Here is a 19920-nt window from a genome sequence, read left to right as displayed (position 1 = left end):
ATCACTCAGTCTCTCCCTTGATCACCCATATGCTCAATCACTCAATCACTCGCAAATTTATTCAAGCATTCACTCTGTCTTTCATTCCGTCAGTCACTCGGTCACTCATACGCTCAATCATTCACTAGGAAACTTACACCAGTATTTAATTAGCCATTCACTTGGTCACTCATTCGGTCAGTCACTTATTCACTCAAACGTTCCATCGCTCAATTCCTCCCTTTGTCACTGACACGGTCAATCCCACTATCACTCACTTGATCACTCATACAGTTAATCACTTGGTCGCTCATGCAGTCATTCATTTGCTCACTCATACGGCCATTCGGTCAGTCATGTGGTCACTCATACGGTCATTCACTCATAAAGTCAATTGCACACTAGTTGATACGGTTACTCACGTGGTGAGTCATTCTGCCACTCGCTCAGTCATTTCTACGGTCACTAACGCACTCCTACAGTTCATTTCACACTCACTTGGTCACTCATGCGGTCACTCGATCATTCACACGGTCACTCATACAGTCAATTACTCGTACGGTCACTCGATCACTCATACGGTCACTCATACAGTCGATCACTCATACAGTCAATCGCTCAAACGGTCACTCATACAGTCGATCACTCATACGGTCACTCATGCAGTCAATCGCTCATACGGTCACTCATACAGTCAATCACTCATACGGTCACTCATACAGTCAATCACTCATACGGTCACTCATACGTTCAGGGCAGGTGAATATGTCAGGTGTGAATTTTTCGGGGGCCAAACGCACCAGGGGCAAAATGTACCGGGGCGAAATGTCAGGGGCGAAATTTCTGGGGGCCAAATGTAACGGGGACGAAACGTTCCAGGGGCGAGATGTCGGGGACGAAATGTCGGGGGCGAAAGTTCCGGATCCCGAGACCCCGCCCGCTGAACCGAGGTGGCAAACGCGACTTCAAAGGGATGAAACTGGCAAATCGGCCTGTTACAGTCGTACGGATCCAAACAGAAATATAAGTAATTGAAATAAATTATAAACTGTGTGTGTGTGTGTGATGGCAAAAAAAATGCAGAATGAATTTGATACGTGGAATCGGAGAAAATATTTAGAAAAGATCCCGGAGTTAAAAGTAACATTTCTAGTTTTATTTTCCCCATTTCGGAATGATCTATAACTGCGTCATTTTTCACTCGAATTTGAAAACCTCACTAATGGCTTATTTTCGTGAAATTTCTATCTTTTTCGATGCGAAAATGTTTCTTCTCCCAATAACGCAAAAATCTATTGGTTTAAGCAATATGGTACGTATTGAAAATGCATTTTTTTAGGCTACGCTGTGCAGTTCTGTGTCTGAACTGTTTCAATACATGCTGATTCAAGCATTTACAGTAGAATAAAATGCGAATATATACTGCCCTCTATAGTAAAGAGCTCATTATGAAATAGATATTTATTAATGGACTAATTTTTTATAATCTTAAATTTAAAATTAAGCAAAATATACGTGGCATATACCAGGTGTTCTTAACCTATGTTAATTACTTCCGTACTTCCGTATCATTGCAAAAAATCTTTGATAACATTATTTGATTCGGAGCTCCTTAAAATTTTAAATGACCTGTTTATCCACGAGATGGAGAACAGGAGTCATTTTTGGGGGTGGGAGCGCTTTACTTCGATGAAATTTAATTATTCAACTTTCCTAAACCGAATCATTTTGTGTTGTCCGTAAAACCAGTCGTTTGTCAATTGAGGATGGAATGTGTATTAAAAATGCAAATATTGCGAGTTCCCGTACTGTCTTCATATCATTTAAGATGTTTTGAAAGTATTAGAAAGGAATTAAAAAATACACTGAAATTCCGTGTGTGGTTGTTCATCAAATTCAACCCTTTCAGCGACATCCTTAAGAGCTTATTTCATTATTGACTAGGTCAGAAATTTTGCTAATTTTATTTCTCAATGGCTAACCTTTTCCTATATGCCACATATTTAGCACCTGCTGAAAATCGGAAGAAAGCTTATTTCGTTAAAAAAAAAGTCTGACATTTTAAAGGGGGTAGTAATTTCTGCCGTGCCGTTTAAAGGGTTAAAAAACAAAAAAAAAAAATATATATATATATATAAAATGGAAAAAAGACGGGAAATAGTTGCGATGTTTACATTGACAGTCTGAGTGGTGTGGTGGTAAAATTCCCGCCTACCACCGTGAAGGTTGCTGTCACGGTCCCGAGTTCAAACCCAAGGGAGGTTATAGATAAGGCATTTTCCCCAACGAACTTGAGGTGACCACCGATAGATAGCACCATTATGTCCAACCCGTGTCATTAATAGTGGTAAATTGCAATATAGCGATATGCCCAGTGTTGGTGTTTGACGTATTAGTTATATTAACAATAAATGGTAATTTTAGGGAATTGAAAAAATTCATTTTTTTTCCCATGTCTTCCCTATTCAAAAAATATACGTTAGATTTGTGACTGACTGTAATATGCTGATACACATGTATCTCGAGCAAGATTTTCTCTATAGATATCAATAATTTTCCGTTTTCCACTTCCAATGTGCTAGAAAGACCTTAAAAACAAAAAAACAAACAGATTAATAGAAACAGCGATCGTTATGGAAAGTAAGGAAAATCAAGATTTTTGAACCGTGTCACTCCGTGAGTTTTTGTACATACGTTAAGAGAGAGAAACAAATTCCAGCAGTTTATTTTTTTTATTATTCTATAATAAAATTAGTTTAAAAAGTAATAGAATTTAAAATATTAACAAAAATATAACAAATGTACACACCATTTTCAGAATATCTTTACAATACACTTTATAATATACTTTTCACACACACACACACACGCATGAAAAATATATTTTTTTATAAATTCCGCCGATTCAATTTTTATTCATTTATTAATACCTCGGGGGAAAAAATCTCATCAAATGGTCTTCCGATTTAAATTAAGCTAAACCTAGAGTGCATATGGTGACTCATTCTTCAGTTATTGCATTTCGCATGCATATAATTGAATCCGTTGACTATTTCAATCAAGATTACTCGAAACTATGAATTACATTACATGCAATTTACCAATGAAAATAGTAGCAAACATTTTTTATGCAAAGACCGTGAGATCATTCAATTTGGTTTTTTTTTCTTTTCCTCTTTGCTCTTCTCTAAAGAAACTAAAATTGCACTTTTGCAGTCTAACAAAAAAATTAGATTTTTTTAAATTGAAAAATGTCGAAACTAATTCAGGTTAGAGCTAATTTGAATATCAATCCACACTAAAATAGAATAAATATGCCCCGGTGTCAGAAAACATTTGAATTTAAAGAGACATTCTCCGTAGAATTTGTCAAATGAATTTCTCACACCACAAAATAGTAACGCGGGGAACAAATTTAAACCTATTCATTGATGCAAAATATAATTTTAGTTGATTTATTATTCGTTTTTTGGAAATTGTATTTCCTCACACAGTTAATGTTCCTCAGTTTCTCGTATGGGAAATAAATGGCACAATCGAAATTCCGCTCATGAAAATAGGGAACGTACAAAATAGAATATAAAACAAATTTCATACCATGAACATCTTGTGAACATGACTCAAAATTAAATGTTTGATTCATTGTATGAAGACGTTCGATATCCCTTTAATATGTACACTTTATACATTTTCCAAAATGTAATTTCGGGAGAATATTGAGCTGTACTTTGTTTCCTCTTTAATAATCGAATAGTAGAGAATGCAATTAATTAATCTGGTGGGTACCACTTACGCATACCTCAAGTCTTAATTTGAAATAAAGGAATCATTATAAAAATCATTCGACACTATTGAAAACTGTTAAAAAAAAGTAGGCATACTTTAAAGTAAAGTAGGTACTGTTAAAAGTATGTGTTCCCCTGGAGCGAGAAATGGTTAAAAATTAAAATGTAATATTAAAATTTATTATTATTATTGTATTATTTACCTATACACTAATATATACATTTAAACATTAAAAAAAATCGATATTTTTATAGTGAAAATCAACGTCCGGTCATTTTGACCGGTATCAACCTGCAACGGCTTGTCGTTCAGGGAGGCGATCTGGCTTCGGTAATTAGAGACATTAACTTATTAATTTAAAAAAAAAGTATTTAAATTTTCACATACTAACGACACACGGGCGTAACGGACGTTTTTACGCTTTGGTGTTTACCAATCGACTGACTCTTCTTTTTTTCCTCCTGCGCGCACACACACAGATCGTCCCGTAACGTCACAGCTGTCAGTTTTTATTTGCTAGAGGCGGCACCGCAGTATCCCCTTCACAGTGTTCTTCAACACGTTAATGCACGGACCTTTCCATAAACTTGACTTTGCGACCGGACCGCGTCTTCCGAATGTACTTCGCTTGCGGGTCTTCTGGTGGGTCGCTGGTGCGTACTTCTCGGCTCGATGGCGGTGGGACTTCAGCCTCTTGAGGCATGAAAGCGGGCTTGATTCGATCGACGCGGATGACTTAGGCTTACCCTTGTTTAGTATTTTGAAGACATCTTTCTTCTGCTGTACCACCGAATAAGGGTCTTCATATGGTGATTGCAAGGGGCATCTCACTCGGTCAATCCGCAAGAACACATGCGAGCATCTTGCAAGGTCCTTCAGGATAAAGATATCTGTGGAATGATGATCTGTGGAATGATGATCTGTGGAATGATGATCTGTGGAATGATAATCTGTGGAATGATAATCTGTGGAGAAAAATCGGAAATCCTGGAATAGTCGTCTCAACCTTTCGACGTAGGTCTACCGATCTCTCAGCGTGTAAGTCTCGAGGAATTCTACCGGAAGTCGAATGGTGGAGACATACACCAGTTCGGCTGGACTCACGTGGATATCCTCCTTTAGGAACGTTCGGAAGCCTAAGAGGACTGTCGGCAGTGATTCTGTCCACCTGAAAGAACAAAGATACTTTATTGCACATTTTAGAGGATGGTGTAAGTTTTCTATAAAACATTGGATTTTGGGTTATAGGAAGAAGTTCACTTTCTTTCGATCCCCAGCAGTTTCGTCAGTTCATCGCGCAGTCATGGTTCGTACTGTCTACCCTGGTCGGTCGTGATGTACTTGGAACTCCGAATCTGGACACCCATTTTGTGAAAAGCGTTTTAGCTACCGTTTGTGCTGTAATATCTACTATTGAATACGTCTCTGGCCAGAGAGTTGATCGATCTGACTGTTACGCAATAGTCCCACCTTCGAATTATGGCAAAGAGCCTCCTACCAAGTCACAATGCATTCCTCCTGTGATTTTTATTTGCTGGAGGCGGCACTGCAAGTTCTTCTGGATGGAACGAAATGTCCATCTTTTCTGTATAAATCATTGAACTTTTTATGATATTTTCCAATTTTTTCATTATTGGTTGTTATGCGTAACAAATAATTGATTAGTAAATTAATAACATTTATTAAGCGATTCACACAAACTACAGAATGAATATTAAAGAATAAAAATTAAAGAACAAATAATCGATAAGCAAGTTGCTGGTTGTTACGATCCATGTCCGCATCTTCGTGAACTGGACATTGCACGCAGATTAGTCATATGTGGTGTGGCCGGCCACTTCACGAAGACCCTAGACTCATACCGTGAAATATACATGAAGCTGAGGCACGGTACCGTGGTATCATTGATATGATCGTGCAATTAGTTCAAGGACTATCACAGATTATTAATAATTATTTACATGAACGATATATCTTTCTTTCGTTGTCTGTTGTCGATTTTGTTCGACCGAAATTAATATGCTTTTCTATTCCATTTCTTTCTCCCGACAAGTACAGGAAAAAATCGTATAGCTGCTTCTCACCATGAAATTTCATTATAAATGTAATTGGAATTCTGAATCGTCCTTGATTAGGAGAAAAATCATGGAATAGAATCTGCAATTTGTTGCCGACTTCGTTCACAAAGGTCCATTTTAACCACAAACGAATCTTATTCCCTTCCCAAATACCAAACTTGATTAAAACTTCTGTTCAGCGCAGAAATTACTCAAAGACAACTTAATTAGTTGATAATTGTACGTTCGTTTTACTCATAACCATTAATGCCAATGCCGAAGAAATTAATTCCATCTATCATTTGTAAAGAAAGGAGAAACGGCCCACTTCACTACTTCAATCAGTATGCGTAAAGATCTATGGTTTGGAGAAGAAAAAAAAGACAACAGATTTTTTAATGTAATTTTGCGATCGTTGGAAATTAGTTCTACGAAGACAAACCGGTTGTTAAAGATTTCTATAATATTAATTGTGTTGAGGAACCTAGTATATAATATTTTCAAATCTATATTAAGAGTTTAATGTAAGTTATTCATTTTATGCAAACTATATCAAATTCATTATTTTAGATTACGCATCATTCTGGTCTATGGGACAAATAAGTATATTGACCTTGATAAATAAATGATCATGAATTAATTTATAGTAACGGGGTGAAAGTTGCAACGAAATATTTATATGGTAATGGCCTATTCGCACAGAAATTGCGTGTCAGTTGGTGCAGCCATCTATCATTTGGATTTCCAGTGAGGGGAATGCGATGTTTCCCGATGAATGTAACCTTGAAGGAAACCAGGGAATGCCCTTCTTTTAACCATTCCTACTGTGGAATTGGCATACAAGTTATAATCGGAATTCAACTGAAGAGGATTTGGGTCCAAATATTTTATTGTGTCTTACTATAAATGCTGAAGGCTTAACTATATTACAATCACTTATTTTTCTGAGGCTTACGCCACACTGATTAAAATTGTACCCTGGCATGCGATTAATTCAAGCACAAAATGCAAATAAATTGTGGAATAAGTAACTACCATCAGAGAACTAAGCAGAGAAAAAAGATCAGACAGAGGCCTGTAACTCCCCTCCCTCCCCCAGGATGATCAAAAATTAATAAACAATTATATATTTTTGTGAAAACATTAAAACATCAAAAGAAACACTTTTGTATGTTATTTTAGTTACTGTTAATTTACAGCAGTTTAAATGTTTAATCCTTTTACATGGTTACTAACTCAAATATTTCCTGAAAACTATTCTGGGATTCTGAATCTCATGTAGCTTCGTCGAAGTTTCTTACGCCCACAACTACCAAACTATATCACGAATAATAATAGAAATGAGTAAATCCAAACTGTGAAGAAAAACAACAGCTAGACGTGTTTCGGACGTGTATCAAGTTCCATCTTCAGTAGTTAACAAAAAGACAAAAGAGAGAAAATGGCAAAAACACCATGCAGCGGTGGCTAATCGTTGCTCAAGATGCAAAGTGAAAATGACCGGCCACGCGAGAAGTACCGTAACCCCACTATTTGTTTTTGGTCTTTTTTTTCGTCATTTTGCCCCATTTTTTCCTTTTTATTAGATACTGAAGGCAGGCCTACGAGCGGGGTGGCGCTCAGGGCGCCCGTGCCCCCTAAAGTCAACGAAATATTAGGAGGAAAAACAATATTTCGGTGAACAAATGAAATGTTGAATGAAAAAAATATCCTTTACAATCAAACCTCGTTAATGAGTCACTCTTGGGAGAGCAAAAATATGACTTAGTTTGTGTAGTGACTCGTTAAACGGAGTAAACCATAGCTGTGTCAATTCCTGTCTTCCTATGGATGCATTGATGCACAACCAAAAAATAGTTATTCAAAAGTAATCAGTCATGAAAATTGATAACTCTATTTTTTTTAATCAATTAATGTTCATTTGCTACATAATTACTCATTTCAATTATATAAAAATATTAACTTTTTCGATTTTTCAAAATCCGCAAATTTTTTCAGACGTTTATGGAAACCGAAGTATTGTCGCCCTGTATAGCAGTGTAAATTTTTTTTTCTGGAACATTATAAATGAAAATAAAATACCTATTCTTTATCTACGGGTTGGAAAAAAAATCGTCATTTTACACTGAAAAAAGAAAATACTTGAATTTTGTTTGTATGGAATTGGTAGTTGAAGAAGCGATCCTTTTTTTTTTCTCCATAGAAGATAGAAACTAAGTCTGTTGTGCTTCCCCGACAAAAATTTTTTTAATAGACCGATAGAACACATGGACTCTTGTTTGAAAGGCATCTTCGCAGGAGGTAATTCTTCGTCTGTTTCGTCATACGATATGTTGTACCTTCCTGATGTTCAGCTACAATATCCGTTATGTTGTTCTCAGCGCAGAAGATCCCCGTCAGCGTTCAGGTACGTTCCTTCATTAGGCGTATATTTCCCATGATTTTGCAGATGTTTTAACAACAAGGAAAGTGGGACTAAGCCGTCATCGTTATCTTCACTTTCATTGACAGAATTTCCCGAGAAACCAGCATGCGATGGAAGCAATCTCTTATTTTAATTTCAGAGAATCTGTTCGAGGTTTTTTGCGCACATAGAAAATGGCATCAATTATTTTTTTTTCATTGATCGCTCTGATGTGAAATCCTTCAGCAACAATTTTTTTATAATAACACTTGAAAGTTTTGATGGCTCCTTGATCGAGTGTTTGTAACACAGTGGTGACATTTTGGAGAAAGATAAATCAACTCGATCGATCGCAATCCATTAACTTTCACGAAAGCCGCACAATTATCAACAATAAAGACCACTTTTCTACTGGTTGCATGAAACATTATCAAAGCATGACAGAGTTTTTTCCCCATATTTTGGACGCCATCCTTGACTCACAGTTTGCTTCATTAATAGTAATGATTTAACTTGACCGAAACATTAGGGGCCTTACTCTCTTACCTATAACAACAGGTTTCATTTTTTTCATTTCCGGTCATGTTTGCACCAAAAGCTGAACTGTTATCCTATCTTTATTTGTCTTAAGACTTGATTATTTTTCGGTTCGAAATGTCAACGTCTTGTCAGGCAACAAGCTGAAAAACAAACCAGTTTCATCTAAATTAAACACATCATGCAGATCATGATGATCTTGAACATTTTTGAGAAAATGTCTCTTTCCAATTTTCTACGGCCGGCATATAAGCAGATTTAGACTCACCATCAACTTATTTCATAGTCTTAATTTAACATGTCGTTAATTAAAACGTCCTACTCATCCATTGCTGGCATGAAGATTTTCATCACCGAGTTCACTGGCAATTTGCAATAATTTTTCTCTGAGCAAATTTTGAAACTGGGACATTGCACGCCCTAACTTGTTTGAACCATTCAAAAAGAAGCAGGCAGAATTCGATATCTTTGAAGTTTGAATGTTGAAATCTCTTACACTTTGTAACCCCATCGTGCGCTGCCGAAAGAATCAACTCCTTAGATGCCATGAAACTTTTCCCTTCATCTTTGCGAATGCAACTTTTGTCATTCCTGATTTTTCATATTCAACCACTAACGCTGCTTTGTCCAACGTTGACGGAAGAATTATGTCAATAAACCTGTAGAAAAGATATGGATAGGGGATTGAAGATGATTTCAGTGGCTTCTCTCTCTCTCTCTCTGCTTGAGAAATGGTAGGTATTATACATGGTGTTTCAAAAAGAATCATCCGATTTAAAAAAAAATCATACAATTTAGTTTGATCGAATAATGCATAGGTAGAAAGAAGGAAATCTCGAGTTTCACGCACTTGCCGACAGGTAGCGCTAACGCTCTTTCTTCGACCGGCACTTCAGTTTTTTTCAAGATTGCCTTTTCCCAAAGTTAGAAACGATTGGGATGACTTCATTTTCCATCAGGACGAGGCACCGCCACACTGGAGCTTGGTTGTTGGAGGATTTTTGAACAATCGCATTCCTAAACGACGAATCGGCCGTACGGACCTGACGGTATGCAAGGGGACCCGGGTTCGATTCCCGGAGGAGGCAAATCACTTTTCTTCCCAAATAACAGTTTCGGCATTAACATCCAGAAAATTCAATTTCTTAGTATATTGTTTATAGTTTTTGTAATTGAATTTTTAATTGGCTTGCTGTATTTTAGTAATATATGACATCCATATTTGTTATGGACATCATTTTCTCAGCCACCTCGTTCGGCGTTTTGCCTGCTGTGGCCTTGTATTTGTATAATTACGTTGCTATTATTATTTCTACTATTTCACCCAAAAGGCAATCTCTTTCTACCATGCGATAGTATGATGTATATGTCGCACTTTCTAACCTGAAGAGAGCACCTCAACAGATAGTAGCGTCAGAGAGTTCGTGAAAAAGTATTACTTCCTCAAAACTTTGCCATGCATTTTACATATGCTTCTTTGGCAATTCTTAATTCCATATATTTTTGTGAAATGATATTTTCTGAAAAAAAAAATAAAATTTAGAACAACGTCAAACATCAAAAATGTTATAACGTATTTTAAATCAGTATTTGCGGTTTGTATTTATGATCATACCTGGCATCTCAAAGCAATATACACGGGATATCTATGATATTTTTGTTACTATATATCCCCCTCCTTCCTGATTAAACATTTATTGAGCGAAGCAACAGTATATGAACCAGAATATTTCATGTTAATTTGTATTTCTGTGCATATACAATAAATAAACGAAAATAAATAAAATGTGAAAATAGACTAAACCAAACCATAGTAATGAACATCTAAATGCTCAACAAACTACGCAGACAAAGCGAAAGGTTGAGTCTACTGAATTTCAGGCAGGTTCCGTCGACGGCGTTTTCTTGAAAACAAAGAAACTCGAGGATTAAAATTCTAAGTAGATTTATAACTTTCCCCTTTCGTGATATATATTTTACTCTGACATTTATACTAGTGGAAATCCGAAACTATTTGGAATCCACCTTTCCAGTTCATTTAATGGGAAAAAATGTATAATCGAATAAACAATTCGTTCGAATTTACATTCGAATTCAGAAATACTAAGTTTTTTTTTTCCACTTATCGCAAAAATGTTTCAATCATGATTTCATCGTGTAACTCCGATTTTTGTCGAGTGAGAAGCGGAAAGATACTTTCGTATTTTTTTGTTTATCGTCTCTACTCGTAATCTATCTTTTATTTTAAATTTTATTTGGTAAATAGTTGAACATTTGAATTGTTTCGTCCTCCTTCTGCCACCCCCTCTGTGTTTGTTCTCGGAATAAATGACGTTTTGTTAGAAATTACTTTGGATTTTTTTTTTCTGTCCTGTCCGTGGCCGAGCAACATCGAGTTCAATTTCCTTGACATTCTAAGTGGCATTCCGCAAGGAAGAGCAGTGAAAGGACTCGACTTTAGTTTCCAATTGAGTTCCATAGGAAAGGAACATCGGACCGTATATACCTAGGAGAGAGGGAATCATCTTGGAATTTTGCCAATACCTTGTACCATTGTATCCGGGGGATTGAGACGAAGGAAAAGGATGCAGATAATTACTACTTGAAAGAGAGTTTCGTTTGTTTGGTTAGTTTCTCAGGTTTTCCGGGCTGATGAAACTTCGATCCCATTCTGTGAAATGGAGGGGGGAAAAATAGCATTTACTACGGTATTAAAATGCTGAGTAAATAGAATGAGGTTGATTGTGATACGTCTTCTAGACATTTAAAAGTTATTGCGTTTTATAACCGCTAATGAAGGGCTTCCATGTTTTCAAGTGACAATAACATTCACTTTCATTTTTAAGACGAAACTGATTGAACGGAAGTTTAATTATCGATGGTAGCTCAAGTTTTATAAGAAAACGTGTGATAAGAGGCTTTTTGCGGCCAATGTCCCTGATTGAAAACATGTTTGATTAATTGAAATATGTATAGTTTAATTTATTTAAGCAAGATTATTTTTGTGGGAGCAGAGTTTATGTAAGTAATTTAGAAAACATTTTTTTTTTTTTCATTTCACCTCGTTTGCTATAAACTTTTATAAATTCACTCATTTTCGAAGAAACAATAATGCATTTTTTTTTTAATTTAATGTTTTATTACAAATGCAAATACAAACGCCACGACAGGAAAAATGTTCAAACTTTTCCCTTCATCTTTGCGAATGCAACTTTTGTCATTCCTGATTTTTCATATTCAACCATTAACGCTGCTTTGCCCAACGTTGACGGAAGAATTATGTCCATAAGCCTGTAGTAAAAGATATGGATAGGAGATTGGAGATGATTTCAGTGTCTTCTCCGCTTGAGAAATGGCCGGTATTATACAGGGTGTTTCAAAAAGAATCATCCGATTTAAAAAAAATCATAACTATTCAACATTTAATCGAATCCGCCACCTTGTTCCACCACTGAACGAGGTGGCTGAAAATTAGATGCCTATACAAAATATAGATGTGGAATGTAACTAAAATACAGCAATCCAAAATTACAAATTGTCAGGAGAAATTATCACGAGAAAAAATAAATAAACTAATTCAAACAAATGATTATGATAAAATTATGTACCGTATTTGCCTGTGTATATAATCCTCGGTGGCAAAAAATCGTCTGGCGAAATTAGAAAAAAATTTAAAATTGTGTGTGTGTATATATATATATATATATAATTAAAAAAATAAATGAAACTTACCTGGTGTTTCTATAATAAATCCATTGGTGAGCTAATTAATGAAATTTATTTACGAAACAATAGCATTATTTACACACAAAATCAAATTTACAGTTCCATCAAAAACATTCAAATTCAGAATCAATAACAAAAGTTTCTGCAGATTGTCCGCAGTGGTAGGTAATCTACATTTTTTAATGTTTTACCACTTTTTTTAACAGATAATCCGCGAATTATACGAAGGAAAATACTGTGCACTGCCCTTAAAAAATATGGTTGTCTTATCTAGGTATGGATAGCATCTCGATTCATTTATTATAAAAATCGCATTTCTTTTTAAATGTATCAATTGTAGTGAAATTCACGACAACCGGACGTAAGCTATTACATTTATTCGCAGCTCAATTAGAGAAAACTCCCTTCGACACCACAACCTGGGATTGTCAGTCAGTAAACTGACTTGTGTTGGCTTGTCGAAGCAGACGGTGCAGTGTTCTTGTGACGGTGTGAGTCATGGTCCATCTTATCCCTCCCGTTGAAAATTTTAAATCATATCCCTCCATCCCGACAACATCGTTCTTCCAATGTAAACAACATATTCAAGAAATCAACAACAGCACGCGCAGCTCTACTCTGTAACCCCTCAACCAAGTCTATGCCCATCTGTAGGGTTCATCTCCAAAACCTTACGACTTACTAAAGTCCAGGACGTACTAAGCCCCTGAAAAGAGGGAAGATCAATTTAGGAGAACGCGCAGACACTGTTTTAGGACATTCTTAGCAAGATTTTTTCTTTACCATTGCTGAACAATGATATAAGAGAGTCTAGAAAACGTACAGAATAAATATGTTCCTTCAATGCTTCAATTGATAGTTTTAAACTAAAACAAATATGAGGAGAAATAAATTGAAAAAATAATGGAATTTATAATTAGGATCTAAAATTTTGTCTGTAAAAAATTAATAATGTCGTCAAAAATATATGAGATGTTGTTGGCAATCAGTGAACTTCCAGGCCGCAAATCCTAATGGTTATTACCGTATTTCTTGGTTATATTTACTTGGTTAATTACGATTTTCAGAAATAATGATTTTAGAAGCTCGCGGCATTTTGAATATAATGCGGCGCATACGTTATTTCATTTTTTTCAAAAACGCAATATCTTCCCGGAAAAATTGAATATAATCATATAGCAGCCAAGTAACAACTAATCGAATTGTATTCAAGACATTGAAATTAGTTCTGAGCATTTAGCAAGCATGTTTACAGATATGTGTTTGTAGAATAAAATATAAGTAATTATATGAAAGTCAATTTTTATCGTGGAAAGGAGTCACACTTGAATTTAATCACTTTGTCCCCCGTTATATTTTCACCTGTGGCAATAAATTCAATTTAAAAATGTAACTCGCGCCTATTTTTTTTTTTTCCATATTCACTTACCGCGGGGATATTTACCGTGCAACACACAAGTCGATATTCACTGTGAAAAACTGTCTTCATACCAGACACCGTTTCGATCTCAGCCTTGCAGAAGTATCGCTACTTAATCGTACATGCACCTCGTACACTTTCCTCTGCGGAATTTCTATCGAATTGGAACTTGTCGGAATGTGTTTTGTTGGTGTGTCATGAGCGGAAATACGGAAGGGTGGGGAGGGGGGGGGGCTTCCCTAGAGTCAAAGATAGAATCGACTGCTCTAATGTATAAATGTATATATGAATTGACATCATCATCATCATCGTGCGCCCCCCCCCCTCCAGACTTTCAAGTCTATCTCCGCCTATGCGGTGTGTGTGACCCTAAAATATTTATGCCGTTAGAATTATGTGTGTATCGTGCTCTACTCGTGCTGCCATCTGTCTTTGGAGTGAATATTTAAGTCAAAATTACAAGCGCCTGAATCTTGATGCTATGGAAGTATTGTGTGTTGAAGAGCTGTCTTTTCTCTCTGCAGAAGATTTAACGCGCCAACTTCGAGCTCAATAGGTTCGGAAGTTGATTTGCTAAAATGTAAACCACAACGAGCGTTGGTAAAAAAAAAGCGAACAAAAATTTCTGCAACAGACATAAAATAATAAAAACATTGACATTGAAAGAAATAAGTTTCATTTTTGTTTTTCGGTCGAAAACTTTCGAAAAGAAGTGAAAGAACTTAGAAGTAAAGAAAACCTAAATAAAGTAACTAAAAAAAAAGAATGAAAAGCAATAAATGGGCGTGATGAACAAAGGAACAGCGAATGAGAGCGATGTCAGGAGAACGAGTCTTAAACTTCATTCGATACAGATGAAAATATTTCGAACGATTAGTTTTACGATACATTATAAGAAAATTTTCGAAGTGCCGAGATACACTAAAATACGTCTAAGTAGTTTTTATTTCAATAAATAAAATGAAAGCATTCAGCATATAGTACAATACAATTCAGATTGCTGTGATGACTTTTTAAGGATTTAATTTTGAGCATTATATACTACTACTACTACTTAACCGTACTTGCACCGTACACGCACCTTACTACTTACCGCACATGCATTATATGCTACAGTCCATGTCCGAATTATAGACTAGAATATTTTCGAATACTTCGCCGCTCACTCGAGGAACAAGTTGGTGGAATCGTTATGACCGCATTATTACCGAATTACCATATAAGGTGGAGGGTGAACGTATGAATGACTAAGTGTATGTGCGATGGTCTGTATGAGCGCGTGAGTGACTATGCGTGACCAAGTGACTGGCCATATTCGCGATTAAGCTTATGGCCGTATGAGTGATCAAGTTAGTGACCGTATGGTCACATACATACTACTACTTCACCAAACACCAACACTGGCCATATCGCTATATTGCAATTTACTGCCATTAGTGAGATGGGTTGGAAGTGAAGGCGCTGTCTATCGGTGGTCGCCTCGAGTTCGTTAGGGAAAATATCGGTCACATACATACTGTCACTCACCCACTAATGATATATGTGATATCTATAGAGTGATATATATAGATTGTTATAACTCACTTCTTCACTTATACGGTCATTCACCCCATTCAGTTGGTCACTCATATGCTCACTTGCCCACACACTCATATGGTCACTTGGCCACTCATGCAGTCACTTACTTTGTCACTCTCACAGGAAGGGCAGTCGAAATGGCCGGTGGGATATTTCCGAGCGAAATGTACCAGATTGAAAGGTGCCAGGAGCGAATAATTTCGGAAGCCAAATTTCCATAACCCTAAAAATCTATATATCAGTTTGTATTTTACAAATAGCCTGATTATATTCGGTTTGATTATTGAATCAATTAAATCAATTAATCAATCGCATAAATATGTAACAATAGTTTCATTACAATGATATAAATACACGTTAATACGTTCTGTGTAATAACCACCAATCTCGAATATCGCATTATCTTTCTTAACTTGGGCCCCCTTTTTTTGCATTCACATGAATTAATTTCAAATTCCAATACCATTAACGCCAGATTTGACTTATTCGATTAGCTTACTTCAAAGACGGAGCCGCAAATTCCAATCACAGAAGAATGTCTCTTACATCTGAATTTTTTTTCCAAGGAAAATCAAACTATTTCCCAACGCTTCAACGTTATCTTGTTTGCAAAAAAAAAAATTCGAAAAATTCACTTCCAACATACTGATTACAATAAGTTGATTTGCGGCTCCGTCAACTCTAATATAACGGTCTGGTACCATTATCATCTATTTTACAAAGCTAAGAAAAGATAGAAGAAGGTAAAAAAAAATAATAATAGCGATTTCACAAAAGGTTCGATTTCTACCGGATTATATGACAAACAAGTCCTGAATATGCCATCAGGAAAAAGAAAATACTATGTATATATATATATCGTTCACCAGGGAACTTTATTCGATTCAATTCAAATGAGGAGAAGAATGTTGCGGGAGAAATTGCCTCCTAGCTCTGAACGAAAAATAAAAAAAAATTCTGCTTCACTTCTGATAAACTGACTCTGAGCATTTCGCTTCTTCTTTCCCGTTTCGGCTCTTCCCGTCTGCTGAATTTATTTTCAGATTGCGTCAGCATTCACTAGAAGTGAGACAAGCCAGGTACACTTGCTGTAATGAACTGTCGCGTGTTACTTGCCATGGAACCCTCGCGTAGACGTACGTATCCTGTTAGGTTTTATTCAAATTGGCCGGGACTAGGCAGTAAAATATATCAGAGTTGTTTTTCTCCACGTCCGGTTTTTATACTAAAAACATCAAGAGAATATTTTTCGAAATATATCTAGAAAGTATAAGCTATATATACAGGGTGTCCTGTAAGCGCTAATGCGGTCTTTATCTCATCAACCGCTTGTCGTAAGTAGTTATGCTTCCAGTTTAAAAACATGCTCAAAATTTGTCCAAAAATCTCTGTGTACAAGTTTTAAGAGTGAGAATATAGCGTCACAAAATAAAAAAATAAATTTTTATATGGTCCCATTGTCCTGTAACTTCCAATTACTAAGTTGTTCCATGAGGCTTGAGGACACAAAAATTACCATGTTTCTAAGTGCAATATTCACCGAGACATTTTAATTCAGAAATCTGAGAAAAGTTAATAACAGGAAATTAAAATTTAATAAACGAAATAACAGAGAGCACTCTTATCCCTCATTTATGCTAGCCTTTTTCCAACTTTTAGATTTTTCAATTCGAATATTTCTGCAAATATTGCAGTTAAGACATAGGATCCCTTTTGATGGACTCAGAAAAGACAGGATAACAGCTTTCTAACAGAGAAGTTAGAGTTCTGAGGTACGGTAGGAAAACTTGAAATTTTTATTTTGTGACACAACACACTGTATTTTCACTCTCAAAACTGGTATAGAATAGTTTTTGAACATATTTTTGGAATTTTTTAAACGGGAAACATACCTCTACGACAAACGTTTGATGAGATAAAGGCCACATTAGCACTTACAAGCCATCCTGTATGCTTATGTAAAACATGAATCTGATGTTAAATGTTCGAAGCAAGTATTGAAAGATATTTGAATTTGTATATCATTATAGCCTCAAAATATTAAACATTTTTCTCCCCTTGCATAGGGATTTTCACCCAAACACGAATATTCTTACAAAATGTCTTTTATATAGTGCATCATATATTTTTTTGAAACATTTCATAGTGGTCAATACCATGAACTCAAACACACACCTGTGTTTTTAAACTCAACAAATTTTAATTCTGTGAGAAGGGTGATTCAATAATGCGCTCAATAACACGCGGGGGACTAACATCAGACAACCTCCCACTGGAGAGTTGTGACATACACTCTTACACATTTCTCCCCTTCGAGAGGGAGAGAGCCATAATAATAATAAGAAATACACAAGAAAAGAAAAGCGAAAGTAGACATCAACTCCATCTTGTGTTGGGAGCAAAAGATAAAAAGTTAGGCGTTTCCATCCCGCCCGGCGTTGTAATGCTAATTACAACCAATATCAATTCAACACAATACAAAAGAAATTAAAAAATGCTTGAAATCAAAACTTGTACACAATACATATTGAAAAAGTAATTATGAGGAATCATGAGCATATAACTATAATGGTAATAATACATTTGCAAGATAAATGCATCTTACTTGTGTAGGCATATCCTATCTTAGGCATCAAAATGAACTGAAACAAATCTAAACACATAACTGCTGTAATCAAACACGCGTTGCAATTGATTCAAAATGGAAAAGCGTATGTACAGTCAATTCAAATTACTATCCACTCTGAAAAGCTTAAAAAAAACATCATTATCATATACAATGAAATTATGCAGCTAAAATGCACAAATGAAAATACTAAGATGCATCCGATTAAATATGATAAACACAAACACTAGATGATAAATTGCATGAAGTCCAAGTCACTTCATTTGTCTTGAAGCGGGAGCAAACAAATTTTTGCTATGGATCGTTTGATTAGTCCATTTTTAGTTCGAACAGTCACGACGCGAACCTTGTGATCTGGACCTGGAATGATTTCTTCAATTCTTCCAAGTAACCAGTTACACGGTGGCACGTTATCCTCCTTGATAATCACCATGGCACCTGGTTGCACATTAGATTTTGAGAAGTGCCACTTATTTCGTTGCTGGAGCGAACTTAGGTAGTCCATCTGCCAACGCTTCCAGATGGTCTGAACAAATCGTGTTGTGAGCTGCCATCGAGATAGTCGGTTATCACCAAGGTGGCACAGGTCAGACTCAACAACGGTGTTAAGCGATCGTCCAATCAAAAAGTGAGCTGGTGTTAGGACCTCAAAGTCATTGATGTCTGTCGATAGAGGTGTTATTGGTCTGGAGTTCAAAATTCCTTCAATTTGGGTCATAACAGTTTGGAACTCTTCCAACATGAGTTTGGAAGACCCTACAGTTCTTTTGAAATGGTGCTTGAAGGACTTGACACCAGTTTCCCACAAACCTCCAAAATTCGGAGCTCTTGGAGGTAGGAAATTCCATGTGATTTCCTCGAAGGCGAAAAAATTAGCCGCAGATTCATCAGGTTTCACAACCATCTGATGAAGACGTTTCAACTCTGTGTTGGCACCGACGAAATTAGTGTCATTGTCACTGAATATTGATGAGCATTTTCCACGTCTAGCAAAAAACCTCTTTAGACATGCAATAAATGCGTCTGCTGTCAAATCTGATACGAATTCTAGGTGGATTGCTTTAGTCACGAAACACACGAATAAAGCAACATATATTTTATGCAATTGACCCCTTCTCTGACCCTTGAATTTTACGTAGAATGGGCCACAAAAATCTACTCCACAAACGTTGAATGGAAAGGTTCTGTTTACTCTTTCCTTAGGCAAGTTTCCCATTATTTGCTCAAGAGTGGTCGGTTGTGCACGGAAGCATGTTACACACTCATGAACTATTTTTCTTGCAAGGTTTCTTGCACCAACAACCCAAAAAGTTAGGCGTTTCCACATAGATTTAGAAAAATACATGTTTTGATTTCACCAGACAACAATTTTTAATCTCTTTTCTATGTGGCTCGAGTGAACTGACCTTTTTCGGCTAATTATGAAAATAGCTAATTATGTAAGAGAATCTCCATCAAGTAGAGTTTTTGTGTCGTACATATATAAAGTGTGATACATATGTTTATTTGCCCATCTTCAAAGAATGTTGGTGAATGCAAATGACTATTTTATTATTGATAACATATTCTAAATTATATTTTACTTTTTATTAATTAACGTTATTTTCATTTGATAGGTGAATATAAATCATTTTTGATAATTTATAATTTAAACTTCTTTCCTGCTTCACAAATAATAAATTGTTTAATAGAAAAAATCAACTTCCATTTAGGGTAACATAGGTTGTTTACCCACATCTAAATATTCAGGGAAAAATTTACAACTATTTTTCATGCTTTTTTTTTTACTTTAGAATATATCTGGTTT

At 35.9% G+C, this 19920-nt stretch overlaps 1 protein-coding gene across 1 annotated transcript; it reads right to left on the bottom strand.

Annotated features, from left to right (window-relative positions):
- Positions 1–18372: 18372 nt before the first annotated feature.
- On the bottom strand, positions 18373–19458 carry LOC149077216 (uncharacterized). The gene has a single exon (XM_089242359.1). The coding sequence runs from the start codon at positions 19456–19458 to the stop codon at positions 18373–18375; it is 1086 nt and encodes a 361-aa protein (XP_089098485.1).
- Positions 19459–19920: the final 462 nt, after the last annotated feature.

Source organism: Pholcus phalangioides, unplaced genomic scaffold, assembly GCF_987345545.1.
Source record: "Pholcus phalangioides strain wild (caught in Gottingen) unplaced genomic scaffold, Ppha-v1.0 ptg000015l_1, whole genome shotgun sequence".
NCBI classification, from domain to species: domain Eukaryota; kingdom Metazoa; phylum Arthropoda; class Arachnida; order Araneae; family Pholcidae; genus Pholcus; species Pholcus phalangioides.
This window is presented reverse-complemented; position numbering and strand designations above follow the sequence as displayed.

Bases quoted from the DNA above. Each gene is read 5' to 3' on its own strand.
- LOC149077216 (XM_089242359.1), bottom strand. From the start codon at position 19,458: ATGTATTTTTCTAAATCTATGTGGAAACGCCTAACTTTTTGGGTTGTT.